Source organism: Phaethon aethereus (genome assembly GCF_964289735.1).
Source record: "Phaethon aethereus genome assembly, chromosome: 3".
Classification (NCBI taxonomy): domain Eukaryota; kingdom Metazoa; phylum Chordata; class Aves; order Phaethontiformes; family Phaethontidae; genus Phaethon; species Phaethon aethereus.
Genome location: NC_138576.1, coordinates 57,044,322 through 57,066,629, shown reverse-complemented (window position 1 = coordinate 57,066,629; position 22,308 = coordinate 57,044,322). Strand labels below are relative to the sequence as shown.

General features: G+C 41.8%; 1 protein-coding gene across 1 annotated transcript in view; it reads left to right on the top strand.

Annotated features, from left to right (window-relative positions):
* Positions 1 to 12,518, top strand: part of CEP85L (centrosomal protein 85L) — a gene marked incomplete at both ends in the record, with an annotated part of 122,943 nt that extends 110,425 nt beyond the window's left edge. Inside the window, 7 exons of the mRNA XM_081998174.1 lie at positions 576 to 728; positions 1,009 to 1,163; positions 2,797 to 2,914; positions 3,236 to 3,286; positions 10,296 to 10,403; positions 10,788 to 11,001; positions 12,355 to 12,518. Of these exons, the coding sequence (XP_081854300.1) occupies positions 576 to 728; positions 1,009 to 1,163; positions 2,797 to 2,914; positions 3,236 to 3,286; positions 10,296 to 10,403; positions 10,788 to 11,001; positions 12,355 to 12,518 (963 nt within the window). The remainder of the gene's footprint in view (positions 1 to 575; positions 729 to 1,008; positions 1,164 to 2,796; positions 2,915 to 3,235; positions 3,287 to 10,295; positions 10,404 to 10,787; positions 11,002 to 12,354) is intronic.
* Positions 12,519 to 22,308: the final 9,790 nt, after the last annotated feature.

The window sequence follows — 22,308 nt, the reverse complement described above, 5'->3', positions numbered from 1 at the left end:
GAGTGCAAGCAAAGGTAACTCAACATAAAAAAAAAACTTTTGCAGGCTGATGGACAATTAAGATGCCTGTAGTGGCTTTAAGAAAGCCACTACTCTGTTCTGATGACCTCTGATGTAATTGTCAGACTGAACCAAAGTCAGGATTTTGGCTCCAGTTTTTTCTGGATTAAGTCCTTAAGTCCCTGTGTTTTAAGTTGTTTTCCCTACGCCAGAGGAATAAGGACTAAAATATTTCCTGATCATTTGTTGAATGATCAGGAAATGATCATTCCAGGAATGAACAACCCTACTGGTGAGAACACTAAGAATATTTTAACTGTTGAACTGTCCTGTTTTCAGTTCGCAAGGCACATGGAGTGTTCTGGGCAGAGTTGAAGCAACTGTGGTTTGAAGTCACCTGTGAGTCTGTGACTTGGAGCTGCTGTGATTAATCATTCTTCAGTTTTGTTTTCTGCAGTAACCAACCCTTTCATGCAGTTGAAAGTACAATTCTTGAAGACTTACCAGCCTCTTCTTCCAAAGCAGGTTTATTTTTCACTGTAATCATAAAACATGCATTCTTTACTTTCTTCTAGCTTAAAACTAGAGACCGATACATTAATAGCCTGAAAAAGAAATGTCAGAAAGAGTCTGAGCAAAACAAAGAAAAACAAAGACGAATTGAAACCTTAGAAAAATATCTGGCCGACCTACCAACGCTGGATGATATAGAAGGGCAGACTAAACAGGTAAGGTAATGGGAATTTGTTTTACATTTTAAAAATATAAGTAAGCTCCCTAATATCTGTTGTCAGATCTTTTACTGTTTCAACATACATTTTTTTCCCCATCTTTTTAGGAAGGATGAGTATTTCAATGTTTTAGAAATTACTGTAGCTATTAGGGTTTCTCATACTCAGATAAGTGGAATGGGCCTAAGATTATACAGACGGTAACTGCAAGGTTGTGGCCTACTGCAAGCCCTTCTGCTAATGTGGCATTGTGTCTGACTAATGTAATCCGTGTTAGCTGCAAATTCTAGAAGAGACAAACAAGCAACTTCAAGAAACTCTGTCCGAGTTAGAAAAGAAGCTCGGAGAGGCCCGATCGCAGTGCAGAGAGAGAGAATTGCAACTGGTGTGTCAGAAGAAAAAAGAAAAAGAGCTGGTCACAACAGTACAGAGGTATGAACAGCAGCTTGGGCTGTGCCCTGAAGCGGGTGTACTTTCCCACCTGATGTCAAGACCTAATGTTACTTGCACTCTTAGTCTATTACAATGCTAATAATTTTTTGTGGTATAAATATATTACTGTGCAGAATGACAGTGTAATGCAATAGAAAATACAACAAGATTTTGATTTGTGTCAAGTTGCAAGTAATACCACAGAGAAGAGTCTGCCTAGGACATTCTTCACTATCTTTTTCTAAAGATGTGGGACACTGCTGCAATGGCATCATAGCTTGCTGCCAGATAGAAGGTAATAGGCGTGTGCAGCAAAGGGGCATTATATAGAAGCTGTCAGCACTCCTATTTGATAACTAATCCTGTCACGAGCTGTAGAAAAGCTCCCTGGATATTGGCTGATGGGTATCTCAGGGAAGGGTCAAAGATTTAAATAAATTGTAGCTGTTTCTTACCTTTTCACTGAGGATGGGGGCATTTACAGGGAGAATTAGCTGTAGCTAATCTGCTGTCATTGAACTTACATAACTACGAAAAAAACAAATGGGACAGATATCCATGAGAAGATTCCAGATGAGACATGCAGACACTGTTACTATGGTACATTTTAGATAGGGGGGGCTACTTAAACGCTTACTTTTAATAAAAGGGGGAGGGGACGAAGCAGCAGGGAATCACTTTTAATAATTTATGTGGATGTTACTGCAGTTTGCTGTCCGTCCATTGGGTAAAGGTGCATGCCACAGGAGTCTGAAAGTTTCCATGATGAAAGGCAAGCTGGTTGGGACACCTTGCCAGCCAAATTGTTGACGCATTGTTTCCATCTTACCAATGACAGGCCTTCTTTTTTCGTGCCCTCATAATCTAGAGGGGGATCATTTTGTCTTTTCCAAAACGCTACAAATACTTGGGGTGGCCTCTGGTTTCTAAATTAGACAGGAAGATTAACACTAATAAAATGTATTTCCTTTCTGAGAGAAGGTGAGCTGGCAAAGACTCTAGCTATGCCTAGGAGCTTGAGTTGGGCTACAGAGGGTCTGAAGGTCATGCCCTCATATGGGAGCAGCTGGCAGGAGCGGCTTTATGCTCCCCCTTACAAGTCACAGAGAGTGTGAATGATAGGCCACGAGTACTTGGTGCAGCCTCCAGTTGTGGGCTTCGGTTTGAGTTGTATGTGCGCCAGTGAGAGAGAATCTGATTTTAAAGTCCTATAACTTTGAGACATTTGAAGACTCCTCTAATCTATGCTGGTGCTGGCTTTGCCTCCTACGGTAGCACAGAGCAACTGTGAACACCACAAAGCTTTTCTTTGCTCCTCTCTACCCTTTCTCCCTATGCCGTACTGCTCGAGCTGTGCCTTTTGGGAGATGCAGCACAGAATCTGTCCCTTAAAACCGTTCGTGCATGATTCTGTTCTTGTCAGTGCGATGGTAACCTCAGTATTTTAGGATTTTTGCATCATTTTTCATCATCGACACAGTGTTGGTGTGTTCTTTCATAAGGCTGGATTCGGCTAGGTATGGTTTAACAGTTCTGATTGGAAAATGGTACAACTTTCTAATTTTGCACTAGAACACATAGCCCTTGTGGTTTCTGTCAGGGCACTTAATTTTTCTTTCCTGTTGAATGACAGTTTACAGCAGAAAGTAGAAAAATGCCTGGAAGATGGTATTCGCCTTCCCATGTTGGACACAAAACAACTTCAGAGCGAGAATGAATGTCTCAAAGAAAAGAATGAAAAAGCCAGTAAGGTTAGTCTGTAAATGATCTGTTTGTGGCATCTTTAACCTTGAATCCTGTGTTTCTTTATTTTTTTACTTTAAAAATTAATCCCTCACTAAAGAACTATACATTTGTTGCTAGTTAGATTTTTTTTCAATACCTGTCTGTTTCTGTTCAGTATGTTTATTTTGCATTAATTTCCTGTTCTGTCAGGATTAAATTCTCTGTCTTGTCATTTACATTTTCAAAGATTCCATTTAAAATCTATGGCTACACACCTGTAAGCTGATTTTTTTAAAGAGAATATGAAGAGATTCAAGCCTTTTAAATCACTTAATTTTATATTCTAGGTCATAGACAATCAACAAAATCAAATAGCTGGACTGATTTTAGACATGCAGGTAAGGAAGATGTATATTCCATCATTTACTCTGTCCATTTTTAGTTTATAAAGATAACATTACTAAAATTGAATTTCATCCTTTTATCTTCCCAAATAGGAGGCGAAGATAGAAATGCCAAGAACTTAATCTTATGGCCTGTAGTTGACCTGTGTTCTCTTGCAGGCTTATAAACTATTTGTTGTTAATGTTTGTATGGTTTAACACTTTGCTGATACTTTCCATAAAGTGAAAAAGTGTTGCTATGTAGCATCCTTATTCTGCTGCTCTAGTGGATGTCATATCAGAACTGCCTGTTTCAAGTGTGAGGACTGCCTCTGTAAGTAACAGTGAAGCTTCCCATCCACCTTTGGGGTTCAGATGGTCATCCAAAGTACAAAAACTGATATTGATTATGAGTTTCATTGCTGAGATCCTTAGTAAAGACAGGTACCTTGCTAAACCATACCGCTTCACATTTCACATCATTTAAGCAGGTCCCTGTTCAACTGGTTTCTGACACGTCACTCGCTTAGATACCGTAACTTTCTTGGTGGATCTTGGGCACCTAGCTTGGAGCCAAGGATTTTTTAAGACAGCAGAGGTTGTCAGCTAGGAGTCAGTTGCAGCGCTGTGGGTTGGATTAACACATCAGTTTCCTGATACTTGAAAGGTGCGTAGTGACCAGTGTTTGTTGTGGATAAAACGAAACATTATACAGGTTATAGGGAAGAAGGTGTGACTTGCTCTAGAAAAAGCTGAGCGTTTAAAAAACCCCAAACATACATATGTTTTCAGCAAATACTGAAGCCAAATTCAGTAAATTCTAGTTTCTGCATTCTTCTTCTAGATTGGCATTTGTCTCTACATTTTTTGCTTCCTTGCCCTCCAGAAAGACTGAAGTCACAGGGTTGTCCCTTCTGCTTTCGCTCTGTGTACGTTAGATTTGGAAGAACAACAAAATGGTAGTAAGCAATCAGCTGAATGCCTGCTTCTTCCATAGTGGTAGAGAGCACTCCATGGAGCTAGAATCCAAATAATGAAGAGATGCAAAAGTGCTTGCATAACGCTTGCTAAGAGAAGGTGCTTTCTTATTTCCACTTTGCACACTGGGGCCAAGTTTACTTATTTGTAGCTGTTGAAAGTAAGTTGTCCTCCACCATTAAATTGCTCTCTTTCTCTACCATGCAGCTAAATAGCAGGCCTGATTCTTGTGGACAACCATATTTTTGCTTAGTAAAATTACAATTTATTAAATACATCTGTAGAGAAGCAATAGGGGAATTTAAGTTGCAACATAACATAGGTCTGTTAACTGAAAAACAAATCAATCATATAAGTGTCTCTATGTTTTAAGAAGACAAAATTCATCAAATTGAGATGTATTCACAAAGCAGCCTGTTATATGCAAAAATTGTGACACAGGCAAATGTAGTTTTCATAATTTTAAAAAAGTTCAAATTGAACTCCATAACCTTTGAGGTTCTCTGTCCCTCTTTATAGTTTAGTTAAGATGATTTAGATATATACTACACGTATATGTTGTGCTTATAAGAAATACACACAACTTGCATAAATGTATTATCACCAACCTAAATCTTTTTGTATTTCCTAAACTTTTGGATCTTTTTCTCTCCATCACCTTTATCTTTAGTCTAGTGATCTTTGTGCACATTTATACAGATGGCTGTTTTGTGTACTTAGTCTGAAATTACTTTAGGGAGCTGAGACTGGGAAATGCTGAGTAGTTGTGACAGTCTGTGAACAGAGTAGTGTTCTGTTCTCCAGGACTTTCTCTTACTTTTTGTCTTTTGAGGTATTTTGTATAAGGCAGAACATAAGATTTCAAAATGGCGTTAGCACTCAAATTACTTGTTGACTATAGCGGCTTCTTTGTATCCTTGATCTCCCTTGCCATCCACATTTGTTCCCTGGGAAGCATTGAAAATTATTTCGTTAGAAACTGAAATCCCTTATCAGCACAGAGTTGCAATTTATCTTCATCCCAGAAGATCTCATTTTATTCCTTGTCTTCTGCCACATTGTAAACTTATGCTCAAGAACATATTTCAGTTCCTTGTTTTTAACTTGCAAGCTGAAAACAAAGAAATTCTGTTTGACAGCAGTGTATGAAGCAGTACTAGTTTCTGTTTGCTCACAATCATGGTGGAATGATTTTGATCTTCCTTGCATGGTTTTGCTTGGTTGATTTGTTCTCCTGTGAGGGATTAAAATTCTGGTTTGTCTTGACAAAATGTCATGCTGCATATATAGTACATCTTCAGAAAGAGAAAAATTACGGATGAGAGTGGTGGTTAAAAAAAATCCGTATCTACATGATTAGCTTGGATATCACAAAATTAACATTTTTGGTACAAAACGACAGTAGAATTAAGTCAGATTATATGATGCCTGTGTTACCCAAAGTACATCTGTCAATCCTGTCAGTCACAATAAACCCAAACTCTGCCAGGCTGGGAGTAATGCCACCAAACTGTAACTTTGGAAAGCATATGGAAAAAGTAAGGATTAAGTACGGGAGGACTGGTATCATTATGAGCACTGAGAAACCATAGCACTGTGGGCTCAACCAAGCTGGTAAGCACATGTGCTTTTTCTGAGCTTCAAGATTAGGGTAGCAGAGAATGATAGAAGTTAGGTGCATCTTCTAGGAATAAACAGAGATTTCCACTTCTAGTAGTTCCCATTAAATGGTGCAACTGATGAGCTGAACATGTGCACATTATTTGGAATATTCTAGGAGTTGTTTTAGGAATAGTTTGCACAGTCATGTAAATTTAATAACAGACAAAGTTCTGAAAATACACTGGGGGAGGTAATACTTCTGAACCTGTCTTCACCACCTGCGCACCCTCAGGAAGGCTGTACAGTCAAACATCTAATGTCTGGCATTGACGCAAACATGAAACCTGTAAGTGGTAGTACGAAGGCATGTATTGTAACTGGGGCTCAGGGTGTCCCTGAACTTGCTCATGGAAGAGAAGTGCATCAAGGACTATTAAAATTTAAGATACTTGGAAGCTGGGATACTGAAGGAGCTGTCGGAGGAGCTTACCAAGCCCTCTCCATCATTTATCAGCAGCCCTGATTAACAGGGGAGGCCCCAGATCACTGGAGGCTTGCCAATGTGACGCCCATCTACAAGAAGGGCCGGAAGGAGGATCCCAGGAACTACAGGCCTGTCAGCCTGACCTCAGTACCGGGGAAGATTATGGAGAGATTCATCCTGAGGGTGCTTACGGGGCATGTGAAGGGCAACCAAGGGATCAGGCCCAGCCAGCATGGCTGCATGAAAGGCAGGTCCTGCTTGACCAACCTGATCTCCTTCAATGACCAGGTGACCTACCTAATGAATGAGGGAGAGGCTGTGGATGTTGTCTACTTGGACTTGTGGGAGACAGTGTCTCCCACAGCATTCTCCTGGAGAAACTGGTGTGTCGTGGCTTAGATGTACTCTTCGCTGGGTAAAGAACTGGCTGGATGACCGAGCCCAGAGAGTTGTGGTGAATGGCGTTAAATCCAGCTGATGGCCGGTCACAAGTGGTGTTCCCCAGGGCTCAGTTCTGGGGCTGGTCTTGTTCAGTATCTTCACTGATGATCTGGATGAGGGGATCAAGTGCTCCCTCAGTAAGTTTGCAGATGACACCAAGTTGGGTGGGAGTGTTGATGTGCTGGAGGGTAGGAGGGATCTGGACAGGCTGGATCGATGGCCTGAGGTCAACTGTATGAGGTTTAATAAGGCCAAGTGCTGGGTCCAACAACCCCATGCACTGCTACAGGCTTGGGGAGGAGTGGCTGGAGAGCTGCCTGGAGGAAAAGGACCTGGGGGTGCTGGTTGACAGCCGGCTGAACATGAGTTGACAGTGTGCCCAGGTGGCCAAGGGGGCCAACAGCGTCCTGGCCTGTATCAGAACTAGTGTGGCCAGCAGGAGTAGGGAAGTGATTGTGCCCCTGTGCTCGGCACTGGTGAGGCCGCACCTTGAATCCTGTGTTCAGTGTTGGGCCCCTCACTACAAGAAGGATGTTGAGTTGCTGGAGCATGTCAAGAGAAGGGCAACAAAGCTAGTGGGAGGTCTGGAGCACAAGTCTTATGAGGAGCGGCTGAGGGAACTGTGGTTGTTTAGTCTGGAGAAGAGAAGGCTGAGGGGAGACCTTACTGCTCTCTACAACTACCTGAAAGGGGGTTGTGGCGACGTGGGTGTTGGTCCCTTGTCCCAAGTAACTAGCGATAGGATGAGAGAAAATGGTCTCAAGTTGCATCTGTGGAGGTTTAGACTTGATATTAGGCAAAATTTCTTTACTGAGAGAGTGGCATGTGGACGTGGCTCTTCGTGACACAGTTTAGTGGGTATGGTGGTGTTGGGTTGATGGTTGGACTTGATGACCTTAAAGGTCTTTTTCAACCTTAATGATAATGTGATTCTTTGTTTTGGGCACCTGCTATTACTGTATTGCCATGTTCTCCTCCTCCTCCCTAAGCTGCTTCTGTGTGGCTGCAGACAGATCTAGAGGGACCTTCAGTCTGACCCAATATGGAAATTTTTCTCAGTAGACAATGTTTTTAAAAAACTAAAGAAGATGGTTCAACACCACTGTGAGTTCTGCTCATCTGCAAGCACGACAAAGGAAATGCCTGAAGCAGAGCTATTTCCTGCTCTCTCTCAGTCCAGGATGTTTCCTTTGACGTGGGGCAGGGCCCTCTTTCTTCCTCCCCTTCCTCCCACTGGCCTGTGAAGCTGTGCTTTCTTGCACAGCTTATCTTTAGGATGCACATTACTTCAACACTTCCTTTCGAGGGGCATGGTGCGGATGAACTAACAAGCAGGTCAAGTGTGTGAAAACCGTTCTAAAAACAAGTAGTCCTTTCTGGGTTCTGCCTGCTGATTCTTATTACTTACATGAAGATAAAGTGTGGATTTCTTTAGTCCATATTAACTATGTAAATTTTAGCACAGTTGTCCAGTTTTGCAAAGGGTTTGACAAAGTACTGTATTTTCTTGCTGCTTGTGCAGTGTTCAGCTGAGTGTGTTGGGAAAATTTGTCAAGGCTGCACACCTCGTGTGAGTGGCCAGGCCATTAAAAACTCCACTCAGTGTCAGCCCTGCCTTGCCTCTTGTTACTTCCTGCCTTCTTGTCAGCACTAATAATTCTTACAGCTGACAAGTCAATTAAATGGCTTATTGTCCACTCTGTAGGTCACATGTACTACAATTCCCAGTACTGGTAACCTGAAAGTTCCTTTCTTCATACATCTTAAGAGCAACTCACACAAGAGTAAATATGTGTCCTTTTCCAAAGCTAAATTGTTTTCCTAGGACCCCAAAACCAACATAACTTGACACAATTTGCTGTGGTTCTGTCAAGTGGGGAGTTTGGGGTTTTTTTCTGTCTTTGAAATAAGGTTGCAGCAGCATAGCGCAGCAATTTAAACATATCTTTTAATAAAGAGTGACTTGGATCTTTCTGTAGTGTTTTATTTAAACTACCATATAGAATTCCCTGTGAGAAAGTTCTCTGCTTTGGAGGAAGAATCTTTAGGATTGTTCCTACAGAGACTCAAGAAAAAATGTTCTTCTGGTACAGTGTCATTTCATAAATTGAGAGCCATTGTTTTGTGAAATGCTCCTTCTCCTCCACCCATATGGTCTCTGGTTCCACTCTGTGGAAGGTTTACAATCAAAACTGTGCCAAGGCGTGCACCGTTGTTACCAGTGCTCCAGCTGTATTTTGGGCATGATGGGATTGTATTTGCATCTTATAATTGAAACTGGGCAACAGGTTTTACATAACAATGTGCTGAACTAGGGATGGAGAGGACGTTTAATATGCACTGTGCTAATGCAGCATTGGGTTTGTGAGTAATACCATTAATGACAAAAGAGGATTTTTTTTCTTCATGAAAGCTTGAAAAGATCTCTCTGTTTTAAAGCATCAGGAGTTTATATAATCACTATTCATTATTAGTATGCAGATAAGATGGTTTGAATAGTCGTCTTTCTGAATTTTGCCAGATGACCTTGAAAGACATATCTACAGATCTAAAAGCCAACTAATGGAATATATATGAGTGCTTTTAAAAACAGACACCTGTGATCATGTGAAATTCACCCTAAAAAATCCACTTTGGAAATATCTCACAATTTCTCAGTTTCAACTCTGTAGGTGAAAACTGTGGAATTGACAGCAGCTGATTGTGTCTTGCAGTGGTTGTTCATTTGTGGCTTGTGACTGATCTGGAAGTCAGTCCTGGAAAGCTCCAATACTTAAGTACAACAGCATCCTAGAAAATTGCTGTTTACATTGCTAAAAATAGTAGTTACTGTATCTGTTAACAATGACATATAAACTACAAATAAGTTACTTTTTTGCCTGACTTTGTTGCTTTTTCAGCATGGTAGAGCTGTACAGACTGTAGACTGTTCAATCTTGTCTGTGAATGGTTTTAACAGAGGTTGCTGCTCTGTATCAACTTTGTCAAAGGCTTTCTTCTCAGTTTTATAGAAGGTGAGGTGAATTCTGTGTTACGAAAGGTTGTAGGAAGTCCTGCCATAGTCTTTGTGGAAAGTAGAGACCAAAAAAGATCTTCAGTTACAACTTGTAATTGCAAAATGAAGCTTAGTTGTCATTAATCTACTGCTTATTTCAAGTGGAATTATTTGGTTACAATAAACAATATTGCATGGTTATTTTAGACTTCATGCATTCCATATTGGAGTAAGGTTTTGCATACATACATAGATACATACATGCAGCCTTTTTGTTTCTAAACAGAAACTGCTGGTTTAAATGTTTTTGCTGATACTTGGAATAGCTGTGTTAGTGTACAGAGAGCTGTTGAGGTGCAACTGAATATTACCAGGTGGAATATGGTAGAAAATAAAACCCAAAAAGTTAATACAAAAGCAATAAATAATGGAAACCTAGAAATTTACTGAGGATGCATTTTTTGTCAGTGCTAATATAAAGTATGAAAATTTAAAATCATTACCTGTGTTTTCATTCACTTTAGTCTATGCAAGAGAAGCTTTTGCAAGAAGAGCTGATAGTTCAGAAGATGGCAAATGAGCTTGAAGAAAAAGAACGAAATATAGAGCAGTTAAATAAAGCTCTTTCTGAAGTAAGTAAAAACTTCCGTAACCCAACCCCTGACCACACCAGCTGGGAAGAACCTTATAGAATGATTGTAAGATCCCATGGTAGGACTTCATGAGCTTAATTATATACTTGACTGTGCTGGCTGCTGTGCAGATATATAATAGGTACCATCCCTACATCAAGAAGTGAGACCTTCAAGGGTGAAGGCCACTAAGGAATGGTAACATGAAATAGAGAGCCATGTAAAAGCTGTCTATCTGCCATTCTTTGGAGGTGTACAGAAATACTGATTATATGTATGGAAATTAATTTAAATGTATTGCCTGTGGTTTGAAATAGGAAACTTTCTGCTACAATGCATGCTGCAGACTAACCTTCCCCTTTTTCCCATTTACTTTTCACAAAGAACCAAAGACTGATGGAAGAGAATGCCTGCCTGAAGGAGCAGATGCGGCAGGTGGAGCAGTCCAGGCAGCCAGTATCTGAGAAGATGCCTATAGCAGACCAGTTGTTCAAGGAAATGTCCCATTGCTTGTTTGACTTGAAAGCACTGTGCAGTATTCTTACCCAGAGAGCTCAGGGCAAGGAGCCTAACCTTTCCTTACTGCTGGGAATCAGATGTAAGTGATGTTGTCATTCCAATGCTTTAATAGTGTTTTGACACAGAAGAGTAACAGTTTAGCTAAGTAGTGCTTGAGCTTGCCAGCTGGACAGGCCAATGTCCCCTTTGCTATGCAACTGGAGCAGTTGTGCATGAACAGTACTCCTGGAGCTCTCTGGAAAAGCTGGGCTTTTAGTGCACCTGGGCTGCTAAATGCATATGGCTACACAGGTCCTTGCCAAGTCAGGAGAGCAGGTAGCTGGCTCTTCATATGGATCCAATCATGGATATGTTCACCCCACTAGAAAAGAAAGGTGTGTAGCCAGGTGTTTGTCCCTCCTGAGACACACTGCAGTCACCTGAGGGTTAATGGATGCTTTTCTGCCAAACATGTTCTGCCCTATAAACTCATTATGAGGGAGGTGAGGCGTAAGCAGGCCTGGCATGGCTACACCACATATTTTTGTTTTAAAGACCTTGGGGTTAACCGGTACGAATATACATCTACTGTTTGAACATGTGTCTGTTGGGTTTGGGGATGGTGTGTGGGGGTGTCTGTGTGTATTAGATAAGCCTACTCCCAGGCAATTTCTTCTTCAGTACTAATGGCACATGTAGTTTTCAGCACTTACTAAACTTTTAACCAGGAAAGGAGAAGCACACCCTAAAGCCAGTCAGACAAAGCTTCAGAGTAGCAAGTTTGTGTTAGGTCTTTTCCTTTAACAAGCATAATAAAAATTACATTTTTTTTTACCTGCATGTATCATACTCTATTGTTTTCTGAATGTTAATTAGGATTAATCAGATAGACTGGCTGCTGAACTAGTCCATCAGCAAGGTAGAAAGGTTAAAAGTATAGTGTCCTGTGCAGCAAGAGCTGCTACAGGCCACATAGACTCAGCTGCACTCTAACCCCCTGAAGTACTGGGGAGTGCAGCATATTGCCAGTCTCAAAGTCCATGAGACCATCAGCCAGCAGGATGAATAGTGCAGCATGTCTGTAATACTGTCTCATCTTACATGACCTCATTTCCCAAGCTCTCTTTCCTAAGCAGCTGTAGAAACCTCCAAAATCTCTAGGAAATACCTGTTCTATGCAGTTTTTTCACTGCTGTTGAGATCCATCAGACTTTAGCAAGTCTGGATCTTGGTGCAAACAGAAAAGCATGTCTTGCAGAGAAGCGCTGATCGGCTCTGAATTGACTTTAAATTCACACAGTAACACATTTTGTTGGCTTTTCATCATATTAAAGCGTGATTTGTCTCGATGTAATTGAAGTGCCTTACTCCTTATTTCAAAGAGGGCTGACTAGCTGAAGTATTCACAGAGCACAGTTGCTAGAGCTTTAACCTTGGGTGTTGTTTTTTGTAGCGCTGAGCTGTTCAGCTGAAGAGAATGAAAATTACCACAGCACAGAAACCCTTTCGAAGAAGCTCTTGGATGTTTGTCAGTTACGAAAGGATATTGATGAATTAAGGACTATAATGTCGGACCGTTATGCTCAGGACATGGGGGACAATTGCATTACTCAATGACATTTCATATAGTAGCAAATGACTTATTAAATGCTGCTGTTTCACAGGTCTTTGCATTTCTATTAAGGAGCCATATCAGAAGACTGCAAATAGTGCCGCACATGCATCTCGCTGAGGATTGTGCAAACTTAATCTCGGGAGTCTGGTGGGGAGGGGAGAGTCATCGTTTGAACAGAGTGGTACAAATTATAAGAAATCTTTTCTCCAAACTACTGAATGTGGGAATAAGCTGTGAAGAATGCTTCAGTTGGGTACTCTGTTTCCTTTATTAGGTCTCATTTTATTACTTCACCTAGTTTCTGGAATCGGAGCATCAAAACAGCCGTGCTGCTACTACTCTCAGTCCTTCCCTTCATCAAGGGTTTGTATGGCACTATGTGTGTTCTGAAATTAGAGCAGAGGGTCGAAGGACCCGTAGCTGTATGTGGTGAAGCCAGAGGCTTCTGCAACTGCACTTCACTCTAGGAATTGAAATTGGAACAATCTTGGAGCATACAAAAAGTAGTTGCTCTTCAAGTTGCCTAAAAATTTGATACAGGAAAGATGTTCTTTTTAGTAATGGATGTCTAGCTTGTTTGCCCAATAGCGGAAGAAAACCAAGCTTTAATTCCTTTATGCAAATGAAGTCCATAAAATACAGCACTATCAAATTTTTTTAAGAACACTCACTTTGCTGTAAAAAGTTTCAGTAATACGAAGTTTGTGACAAACCCAGAGAAGCTGGAAGGCATGAAACTGCAGCATAGTACATGGCTGTTGGGGGGGGGGGGGGGAGACTATATTTTAGCGTTTGTACCATACTTATTTTTCTCTTAGGTCATCTCCATTTTAAAAGTGGCTGGTCTATGTTCCATCCCTGAAGGCCTCTGACGAGGTTGTGAACCATCTCCACCATTTTTTACCACAGCTACAAAACAGGCGTTTGGCACTTGGCAAAATCAGGGCTCAGAGCGCAGTGTTTCCACTTAGCAGTGTTAAGTACTCAGTTATCTGAGGACTGCAAAATTTTCCACATTGTTGGAAATTCTTGATTTCTCCACTTACGTAGGAAGCAATTACATTAAAAAGTAAGATCATGTTCCATAGTTTATTCAGTGAGTGTCACTTGGCAGTGCTGTTTCACTCCCATGGGACAGATGACATATTAATGCTTCTAATTTCCTGGAACATTACTGCAAGTTAGCCACACAGTTATGCATGGTGTAAAGCAGTATTTAGCTGAAGGAAACGAAAATTTGCAAAGAGCAAAACCACTCTCAAATCACACTGTTAAGAAAATATGTGAGCATCAGTTATATATATGGTATTAAAAGAAGGTTTCAAATGACTAAAGTGCAAGTCGGTCAGCTGACCCGTAGTTTGGATAACAGCAGAAATCTCTTAGAAAGCTTAGGGGTTAAAACCAAGTAAATTCTAGGGTAATGTTTTTATGGCAAAAGTGTTGATATCTTCAGTTTTCTGATTATATTTGTGTTAATAGAAAACAATGGTATAGCAAAGTAGTCTGGTTACCAGTTTTAACTTGGTGATGTTTTGCTTTCTGTTCATTCTTAAACAGTTACCGTTAATGTTGTTTTTATAATTTAGTGATTTAATGTTTTTTAGCTATATGGACTTATTTATTTGACAGTTTTCTCTATCCTGAACTTACACATGGACTAATTTGTGGAAAAAAAAAGTGTTACTATTTATATTATTGCTATGTGGTGTTTTCAGATAGATTAATCTGACTGGTTCAGCTCCTGTGAGCACTAAAATAAGTGTCTAGATGAAATCTCAAGTGAAATTGCCTAGTGTCTCTACTTCGAGGTAAAAAAGCGAGGCCATTTTATTTTAAATTTCTGTGGTCTTTCTGTAGGTCTGAAAGCATAGTTTTATTCTAGTGCAAAACTGAAAACAAGGATCTTTGCACAAATGGGCTTGCACAGTTTCCTATGCCTCTAACAGTATTGGCTTTTGTGACCAGGGCCTCAGCTCGTTCCTTTGGTGTAGTTTGTTGGTTTTGGCCCTGCAGTGAAGTAATAATCTCCTGGTTATGGCATCTGTCTCATATCAGAATTCAACAATATCATTTCAGATAATAAAATAGAAGTATTAGGGAAAGAGGAACCGCCTAAGTTGCACATTATTAGTTCCTTAGATGGAAACATTGTATCTATAAAAAATTACTAAGCAACGCATTTTTCTAAATTTGGTGGAAATAGCAAGGTGTTTAATAGAGCAATTGGAGAGGAGCGGGAGATTTTTTGAGTTGCTTTGTTAAGCTGGTCACTTGGCTGGTGTGCCTCCACTGTCCCTCCTGTTAAATGGTGATACTGCAGAGTTGAGATGAGTAATTTATATTTGCAGAGCACTTCAGGAGCTTCTATGTCCTTCAAGTATTAGTTGAAAGTCCCTCAGGAAGGAAGTCCCATCTTATTTGTAATACCTTGATTGCAGTGCTGTAATCCTGCATTGTAATATTTTATTACAGAAACTGTAATATTTATGTTGACTTTAAAGCACTTGATTTTAAAAACCCCTGAGTTTATCTGCCTAAGTCAAATTAAAGTAGGGAGGTAAGTGATGGGATGTATGAGCCAAAGATGCAGGCTACCCATTGACTATCTATAGTGATTCAATATTTTGCTTTGATTTCTTAAAATTTGGCCTGTTGTAGTAGTAGCAATTACTATATATGCATCGGTTTATGGATGCCTCTAAATGGAATAAGCTTTGTCTAAGATATGCATGATTGTTTAACTGGTTAAAATGTAGTGTGTGTGGTCTCATTCAGCATATTTAATACAGAGTTGATTAATGAATGTTAACATTGGAATTGCTTAGATTTAGTCATGACAACTTTTTTCTGTAGCTATTAGACAATCTCAAGGGCTGAAAAACAACCGCTAACAAACGGAAACTGTACCGTTCTGGCTGTCAGCAAATTTGTACAGTAATTTTTTGTATAGTTTCAGATTGAATTTATACAATCCTCTAGAAGATATTTACAGTAACTACTGTATTCAAGAATGTATTTTAAAAAGACTTTGAAAGTAACTGTCTCTGGACAAGCTATAGGTGATGCTATGTAGTTACTATATAGAAGTAATGCAGCTCAGTTGCGTAAACGTGATTTAGGTTGCTAGCCTCCGCTCTGCAGCTTTGTAGCGGGATAGTCTTGTGGAATTGTGGAGATCGCTGTAACCACCCACTCAGGCTCTGGCATTCGAAACTGCCGGTGACCGTGAAGTCACTGCAAGAGCTGAAATTCCACCCTTTTTGCTTCAAAAGGTTTCCTTCCTTCCTTTGCCCTCACTGCCTGCCTTTTGTGGCAGACCTTTTTTTTGGACGTTTTTCTTGCAGGATAAGAGCACAAGGAAAAAAGGAAAGAAAGCAAGCAAATTCCTTCCTCCATGACCTGCTGCCCTAGCACAGGGCAGTGACGGCACGCTGCATGGGCATAGTTTGCTCCAGTTTTCCTTATCAGTGATGTTACGCAGGTTGAATTGGAGGTATAATTGGGCTCTTCTCATTGATGTGACGAGTTCTGTTGTGAGTGGGGAAAAGATCTTCTGAACTAATCTGCACTCTTAGACTGCAAACAAATCAATGGTTGTTATCTAAAGGGATGATTTATTCCAGTAGCTCGTTAGCAATATTAATTCCACAGCTGCATACCTTTGTGCCTTTTTGCCTGAAGCAAGTGTATATTCCCCTTGAACTTTAGATAAGCTGTTAGGATGCTGATGACTGCACCTTGTTTTCCTCTTACCTGCCGATATTTTGTTTATAAGCTTTTGTAGTAAGAACTCTTGCATAATGTCTAGAAACAGAAGTACTTAAATTAGGTACTAGGTGTCCACTTTGAATGTTGGGCTGGTCATAGTATGCAGCTTTTTTGAATATGAAGCGTGAGCAGGAAACTCAAATCATAATATGTTTATTTTGTGTACATTAATTACAGTATATCATTAGTTCAGTGGGGAGGAGAGTCTGGAGCTATCTTTTAAAAGCACAGCTGACATATGTACTGGATCAGTCCCTGAAGACTGGTAGTTTTGTAAATTGGGTTCAATTTTTGAACCGCTCAAGAATACCTCATATGTAAATAGAGTTGTCATGACTTAATCACAATGTGTTCATTGTAAAAAGTAAAGGAGCCACTGGCTGGCTCAGCTTTAGGCTTGTTGTTCTCGCCTCTTTTTGTAATTTTTTTTAAAGTAGGGTTTACAGCTAGAATTTTGAATGCCAAAGTTCTATTTATTAAATAATAATAAAAGTTTTCATTGTTAATGACTGGTATTTTTCCACTGGAATTTGTTTGTTGATGTTTGGGATTTGTATCCACAGAGCTAAAATAAATTTTGTTACAAAAGTGCTTTCTTCATGCTTCTCGTTTGTGCAATATCTAGCATGTGACAGAAGTGACCAAAGCTGGACCAAGAGCAGGTGTCAAGAAAGGAATCATGAAGGACCTTTCCAACACCCACCCCAGCTTCCCTTCAGTGGTCTAGTTCTGCTTGAATACCAGCTGACTGAGTAATCCCCCTGGCATTAATTTTTAAAAAAAGCAAGGCCTTGGTAGCAAAAACATTATATCAGTGTAATGAAAGTATTTTAGAGCAGAGTTCCTTGCCCCTGCTGTTTTTTTAGGCAGGTGCTGCTGTTGTCCGTTTCAGATGCTGATTGGAGAGATCACAGGTAGGGCTTTTAAAAAGTCTAAGTTGGCAGAAAATAGTAGGCAGGAGTGTTATGATAGCTAGTTTTGAAGATGCTGAAAAATTCATCAGCTTTGGAACATGTTGTCCCAAAGCCAGTCTCACAGGGCAAAAAAGAAAATTGGATGATGAAACAAAAACAGCAGTGGGTATGGTACCAAGGAGGAAACTGGGAATCAAAAAGGACGTGTGCTTTTAATTATTGGTTTTCAGTTAGAGAGCACAAATGGATGGCTGTTCAGACTGAGAAGCAGTTAAGGCAGCCGGAAATCCCTGCTGCATGAAATACTGCAGGTCAGTGTAGTCCAACACAACCAAGCAATGTTGACGTCCCTACCATGTCAAGTTAGTGCAGTCTCAGGAAGAGTTACAGGTTAAGGATTGTAGTCAATGTGACAGGAGTCCTCACAAGTGCCGAGGGAAGTGGGGTCACCCAAAAGTGGTTTCTTCTCCGACAGCTACCTATGAGAAGTCTTAGATCCTGTTTGGAGCATCAAGTGCTGAATGAGCTTTGTGTGTAGAGTGGTGTTCCCCTCTTCCCTCAGTATACTGCGTCGAGCAGAGCACAAAAGTTGACGCTGCCTCTTTTCAAAGACACTGGGAAATTCACTTTAATTAGCTAATGCATTATATATTGTAGAGATCACTTGCTTTTCTCCAGCCTCATGACTGAATGTTGAATGATGGGCTCCTAACTCAATTAAAAACAGTCTGTGCCCTGTGTAAATGTAAAGGGCTGCACAGATGCCAACTTTCCGTAAGATTTCTGAGGGTGACCTTTTCTGAAGTGCTTGAAGTCAGGTTTAGGTTTCAAAGTATCATGATTAAAGCACCGCTAACAATAGTAGTGGTAGAAAATGTTCTGTTGCCTTTATGCCACAAACAAAATGCAACTCCAAATGTGGGTAAATGAAACCTTAAACAATAACGCTGTACATAAAACTGCGGCATTTTGAATGAGGACAACTTGCACCAGCTAAATCTGCAGTAGATGGCCTACGTTATGTAAATTAAGCAATTCTGCAGGATGTGCTAACGACACCAGGTTGGTTGTTTTGTAAATGAATGGGTTCAGTATACTTGGAGAATTTCCAAGTGGCAAGGGAAAGAGTATGCTATGAACAACATTATTTAATTACCTTTTAGTATGTGCATATTTTTCTTCCTACTTCGGATGAGTTACTCCCCCTTTGGGGGCCGCTGCTGCTTTTCTCCTTTTCTTGGTTTTGCAGGTCTGAATTTCATGGAGGTAAAGGCATGCTTCAAGTCACGGAGTTGGAGTCTGCTCCTTTTGTGGGGAACCTGATAGGTGCAGCTAATGCTTCGGGGCTCTTTCACAAACGGTGTTGGCAGCTCCCCCGAAGAATGCAACCCGTGGGTATTAATAGACCAGAAAACTGATTTACTGGTCTGTGTACCTGTGAAAGCATTTGCCTGGAGGAAGGCAAAAGGAAACTGTTGTCAAGTTCTGGTTGAGAAAAACGGTTTCTGCTGCTGAGAGGGTGAATTGTAATGCAAAGGTTGTGGTAGGAGAGTTTTCTGACTGAAAACCCCTCCTCGAGGGGGAACTGAATAGAATTTAGTATCGAAAAAAGCTCATCTTCCCTACATTAAAAACTCAGACTGCAAGTAGTCCCTGGCTGCTAGGGAGATGCCAACCCCCCGAGACCAAACGGGTTGTTTTGAGCTCTGCGGTAGCCGCAGGTGCCCAACTAGGGGGGATCGCAGAGCCCCGCTGCTGTCAGCCTGCGTCGGGGAGAGGGCCCAGCTGTACCCTGGCCCAGTGCAGGGCCGGTTCCCCGCTGACCCTGCTCCCAGGGCTCAGCTCTGCCTCGGGGGGTCAGGAGTGGCCCCTGGCCTCATGGCCACAGAACTGGTGGTGGTGCTCTGGTGTGGGCTGAGCCAGAGGCTGGATTTTCCTGGTTTCTCAAGAAGACTTGCCCTTTCCGGCACCAGCGAGATCCAGCTCATTTAAGGATCTCTGCTAACTGTGGCACCGGCACTGCAGGCTGTTGCTTCAATCACAGAAAACTTAAACCTTACCCCTCCTACGTTAGCACAGGGAGGAAGAGGCAGAGTGTGAAGCTAAATTAGCCTTTCACCTCTTCCCAGGACTGTCGTACTGAGCCAGCAGAGCAAAGTAGTTCAAAATGCCTGCATCTGCGACCGACTGCTTTCTCTGATGACATAACAGTTGCTTATATTTATCAATTATAATGATTTACTATTAGGAGAAAAAAACCCACCTTTTAATCGCTACATTTGAATGGGTTAAAACATCTTTTTTGCTATTAATTCTTTGATGACAAATCAATTGCCCTTCTTTTTTTTTTTTTTTTTTTCTTTCCTGTCTGATATTTATGATGCTTGTGTTCTGGAGCAGGCATGCTACAGAAATCCGTTTGACTGACATCTTGACACTAATGCAGTAATTGGAACAAAGACTCATTACACTCTCAGTAATCATACCCACTTTCATTAATTTAACAAATTATTTTGCAGGACTCTAAGTGTAGGGATCAAGTGTGTTACATGTGGGCTTGGGGCTGGGGGAAGGCAGGGAGGAAATGCCCAGCTGCCTGTGTAGAGATGGCCACTCACAGGAGCAAGACAGCGTGCCTTTCTAAAGGCAATTCGGACAACAGGACTTGCTGGACTTGTGCATTTTCTAACCTTCTGCTATTTTTGATCTCGTAATGGTTAAATTGGTCAATGCCCAATTTATTGTCGGTTAACTCTGAGGGGAATCCAGCAACAGGGAGGGAGGGAACTCTGCTCAGAAAGAGTGATCACAAAGTTTTTAAGATGATTCATCTTCCCTCAGTGCATGGCCCCTTGAGCTGTTCTTGTCTTGGTGCTTTTGAGGCTGGTGTATATGGTGACTCAAAGGCAATGTTGGTGCCTGGGGCAAGTCTGGAGCTGTGGGGTGGCCATGCAGCAGGGCAGGATGGGCCAGTGAAGACCCTCTGTCCCCCTGCAAACAAACCTTAGCTGTGAGACAGGCTCTCAAATCTGACACTTGCATCCCAGCCCTTGAAAACCCCACTCAGGCATCCTCGTGGCCGTCATGCCTTGAGCACACCCCCCAACTCTTCATTCAGCCCAGATACTTGAAAGCTCCTGCAGGATTTTCAAACCCAGTGCTCTCCTCCGCAAGCTCAGCTGTGCTGTGGTATGCTGCTGGCCCCCACCCTCCCATTAATCCAGACAACTCCTTGTCCTTTTTACATTACAGGCAGGTTGGCAGGACTCCGGTTTCTGGACCCTTCTTTGGTCAGTCAATCCATTATGTTATGTTTAACCAGCAGGTTAAAGCTGTGAAATGGACACCTTCCAGAAAAATCGTCCCTGAAGTATTATGACAATGACCAGAAGATCATCAAACTTCAGCCGTTTTGGGGAGAGAAAAATGAAGGTTACAGCTGGTGCAGGCATACAGCCCCCCGCAGAGAGCTCTGCTGAAGGGGGGAGCACTGCGAAGGGGTTTGATTGACAGCATAATCTGATCAGTCCCCAGACATGCTTCGTTATACCAGCTGGTGACAGTCGAATCATTAATTACATTATTGCCTGCTGCCTTAGTGCCCGTGAAATAGCAATGATAAGTAATAGGATATTTTTAGTTTAAATTGGGGTTTGAACATTTTAATTAAAAGCCGATTACAATCAATCTGTTTCTAACACTCCCTCTCCCTCATTCATAAAAATTAATTACCACCATGAAGAGCCAGTGAGTGAGTATATCCAGGTCTGCCGCTGCCCGGGTGGCTACATGCACAGAGCCAGCCCAAATTCTGTGTGCAGGTGAAATCAGTCACGCAGGGCAGGTTACCAGCCTTCCTCGTGCTGGGCACGGCCCGGCATGGGCTGTGTTGTAAGTCATCTAAGCAAAAGCGATGGTCTGCTCAGACCCTGGTATCATCTCGGGCATCCATTTGTGTCTTGGAGGTGAAAGGAGCTGAAAACACCTAGGTTTTCGCCAGTTTAAAAAGGAAATTGTTTTCTCAAAGTGCTGACGTTTTCAAAAAGTCCCAAATATTCCCCAAAGTGCTGCTGCAGTGACTATGAAGGTCAGCACACAAACTACCCCAAATGGCTGAGAGAGCAGCTGTCAGCACGGGGATCCCAGGCAGCTTAAAACTAAGTGCGTGCAGCCTGACTGCAAATTACATTGAGAATGTAAGACTAAATACAAAACTGATCTTTTTAAAAAAAAAAAAAAACTAACCCCAAGTCATTGGCTAAACTTTGCCTTGACCTTCACAAGGCTCATCACTGATCCCAGCGTGTGTAAACAAAAGGAGACTTTGGCCTTAAAATACCTCATTTGGGGATTAAACTCCTTCCAGCAACTCTGGAGGCCGAAGCAGAAATGCTTCCTCTGCTAAAGAGAAATGATTAATTTTAGCTGAGAGCTTTTCTTAATTTTCAAAAAAAAGAAAAGAAAGGGGGATGCCACTGTGACTTCCCCCTTTAAAGTGCACGTGGCTTAGTGCTCCCACTAGCAGGGCTGGAAAGCAGCTCCTGGTACAGCTTGGCAAGAAGGAAGCGAGTGCTGTCCTGCCGAAAGCAGCCTCACGCCCTTCCTGCCGTTTACGGACCACCAGGCTGGCGTTTGGGCTATGGCACGAACGTGTTTGAGAAAGGTGTCTACCCCATCAGATTGCATTTTCTGTTTCAGGATGTCTGAAGCTGGTAGGGACCTTCTTCTGAAGCGGCTCTGATGCTGAGGGGTAGAAATTCAACAGTACGGCGGTTTCTCTCTACCTTTTGGGCTGCGGGAGGAAGGCACTAACCCCCCTGCTCTGCTGCTCCTGGGTGCGCTGCTCCTGGCCCTGCTGCGTGGGGGTCACTGCGCTGTGCTGGTTTGGGGACAGCGAGAGGAACCCTGGGGAGCAGTGCTAACTTTCTGCCTGGGAAATGAGCCCTTCCCTTGTCACTGGGGTCCCTGGGTTTGTTTCTGCGGAGACTGAGGAGGTGCAAACCCTTAACAGCTACTTCCCAGGAGGGCACCTTAATTATGAGATTATAGACCATGGTAAAAGAGGGGCAAAGCATCTTGCTGAAGGTCAGGGGCCACTATGCAGCTA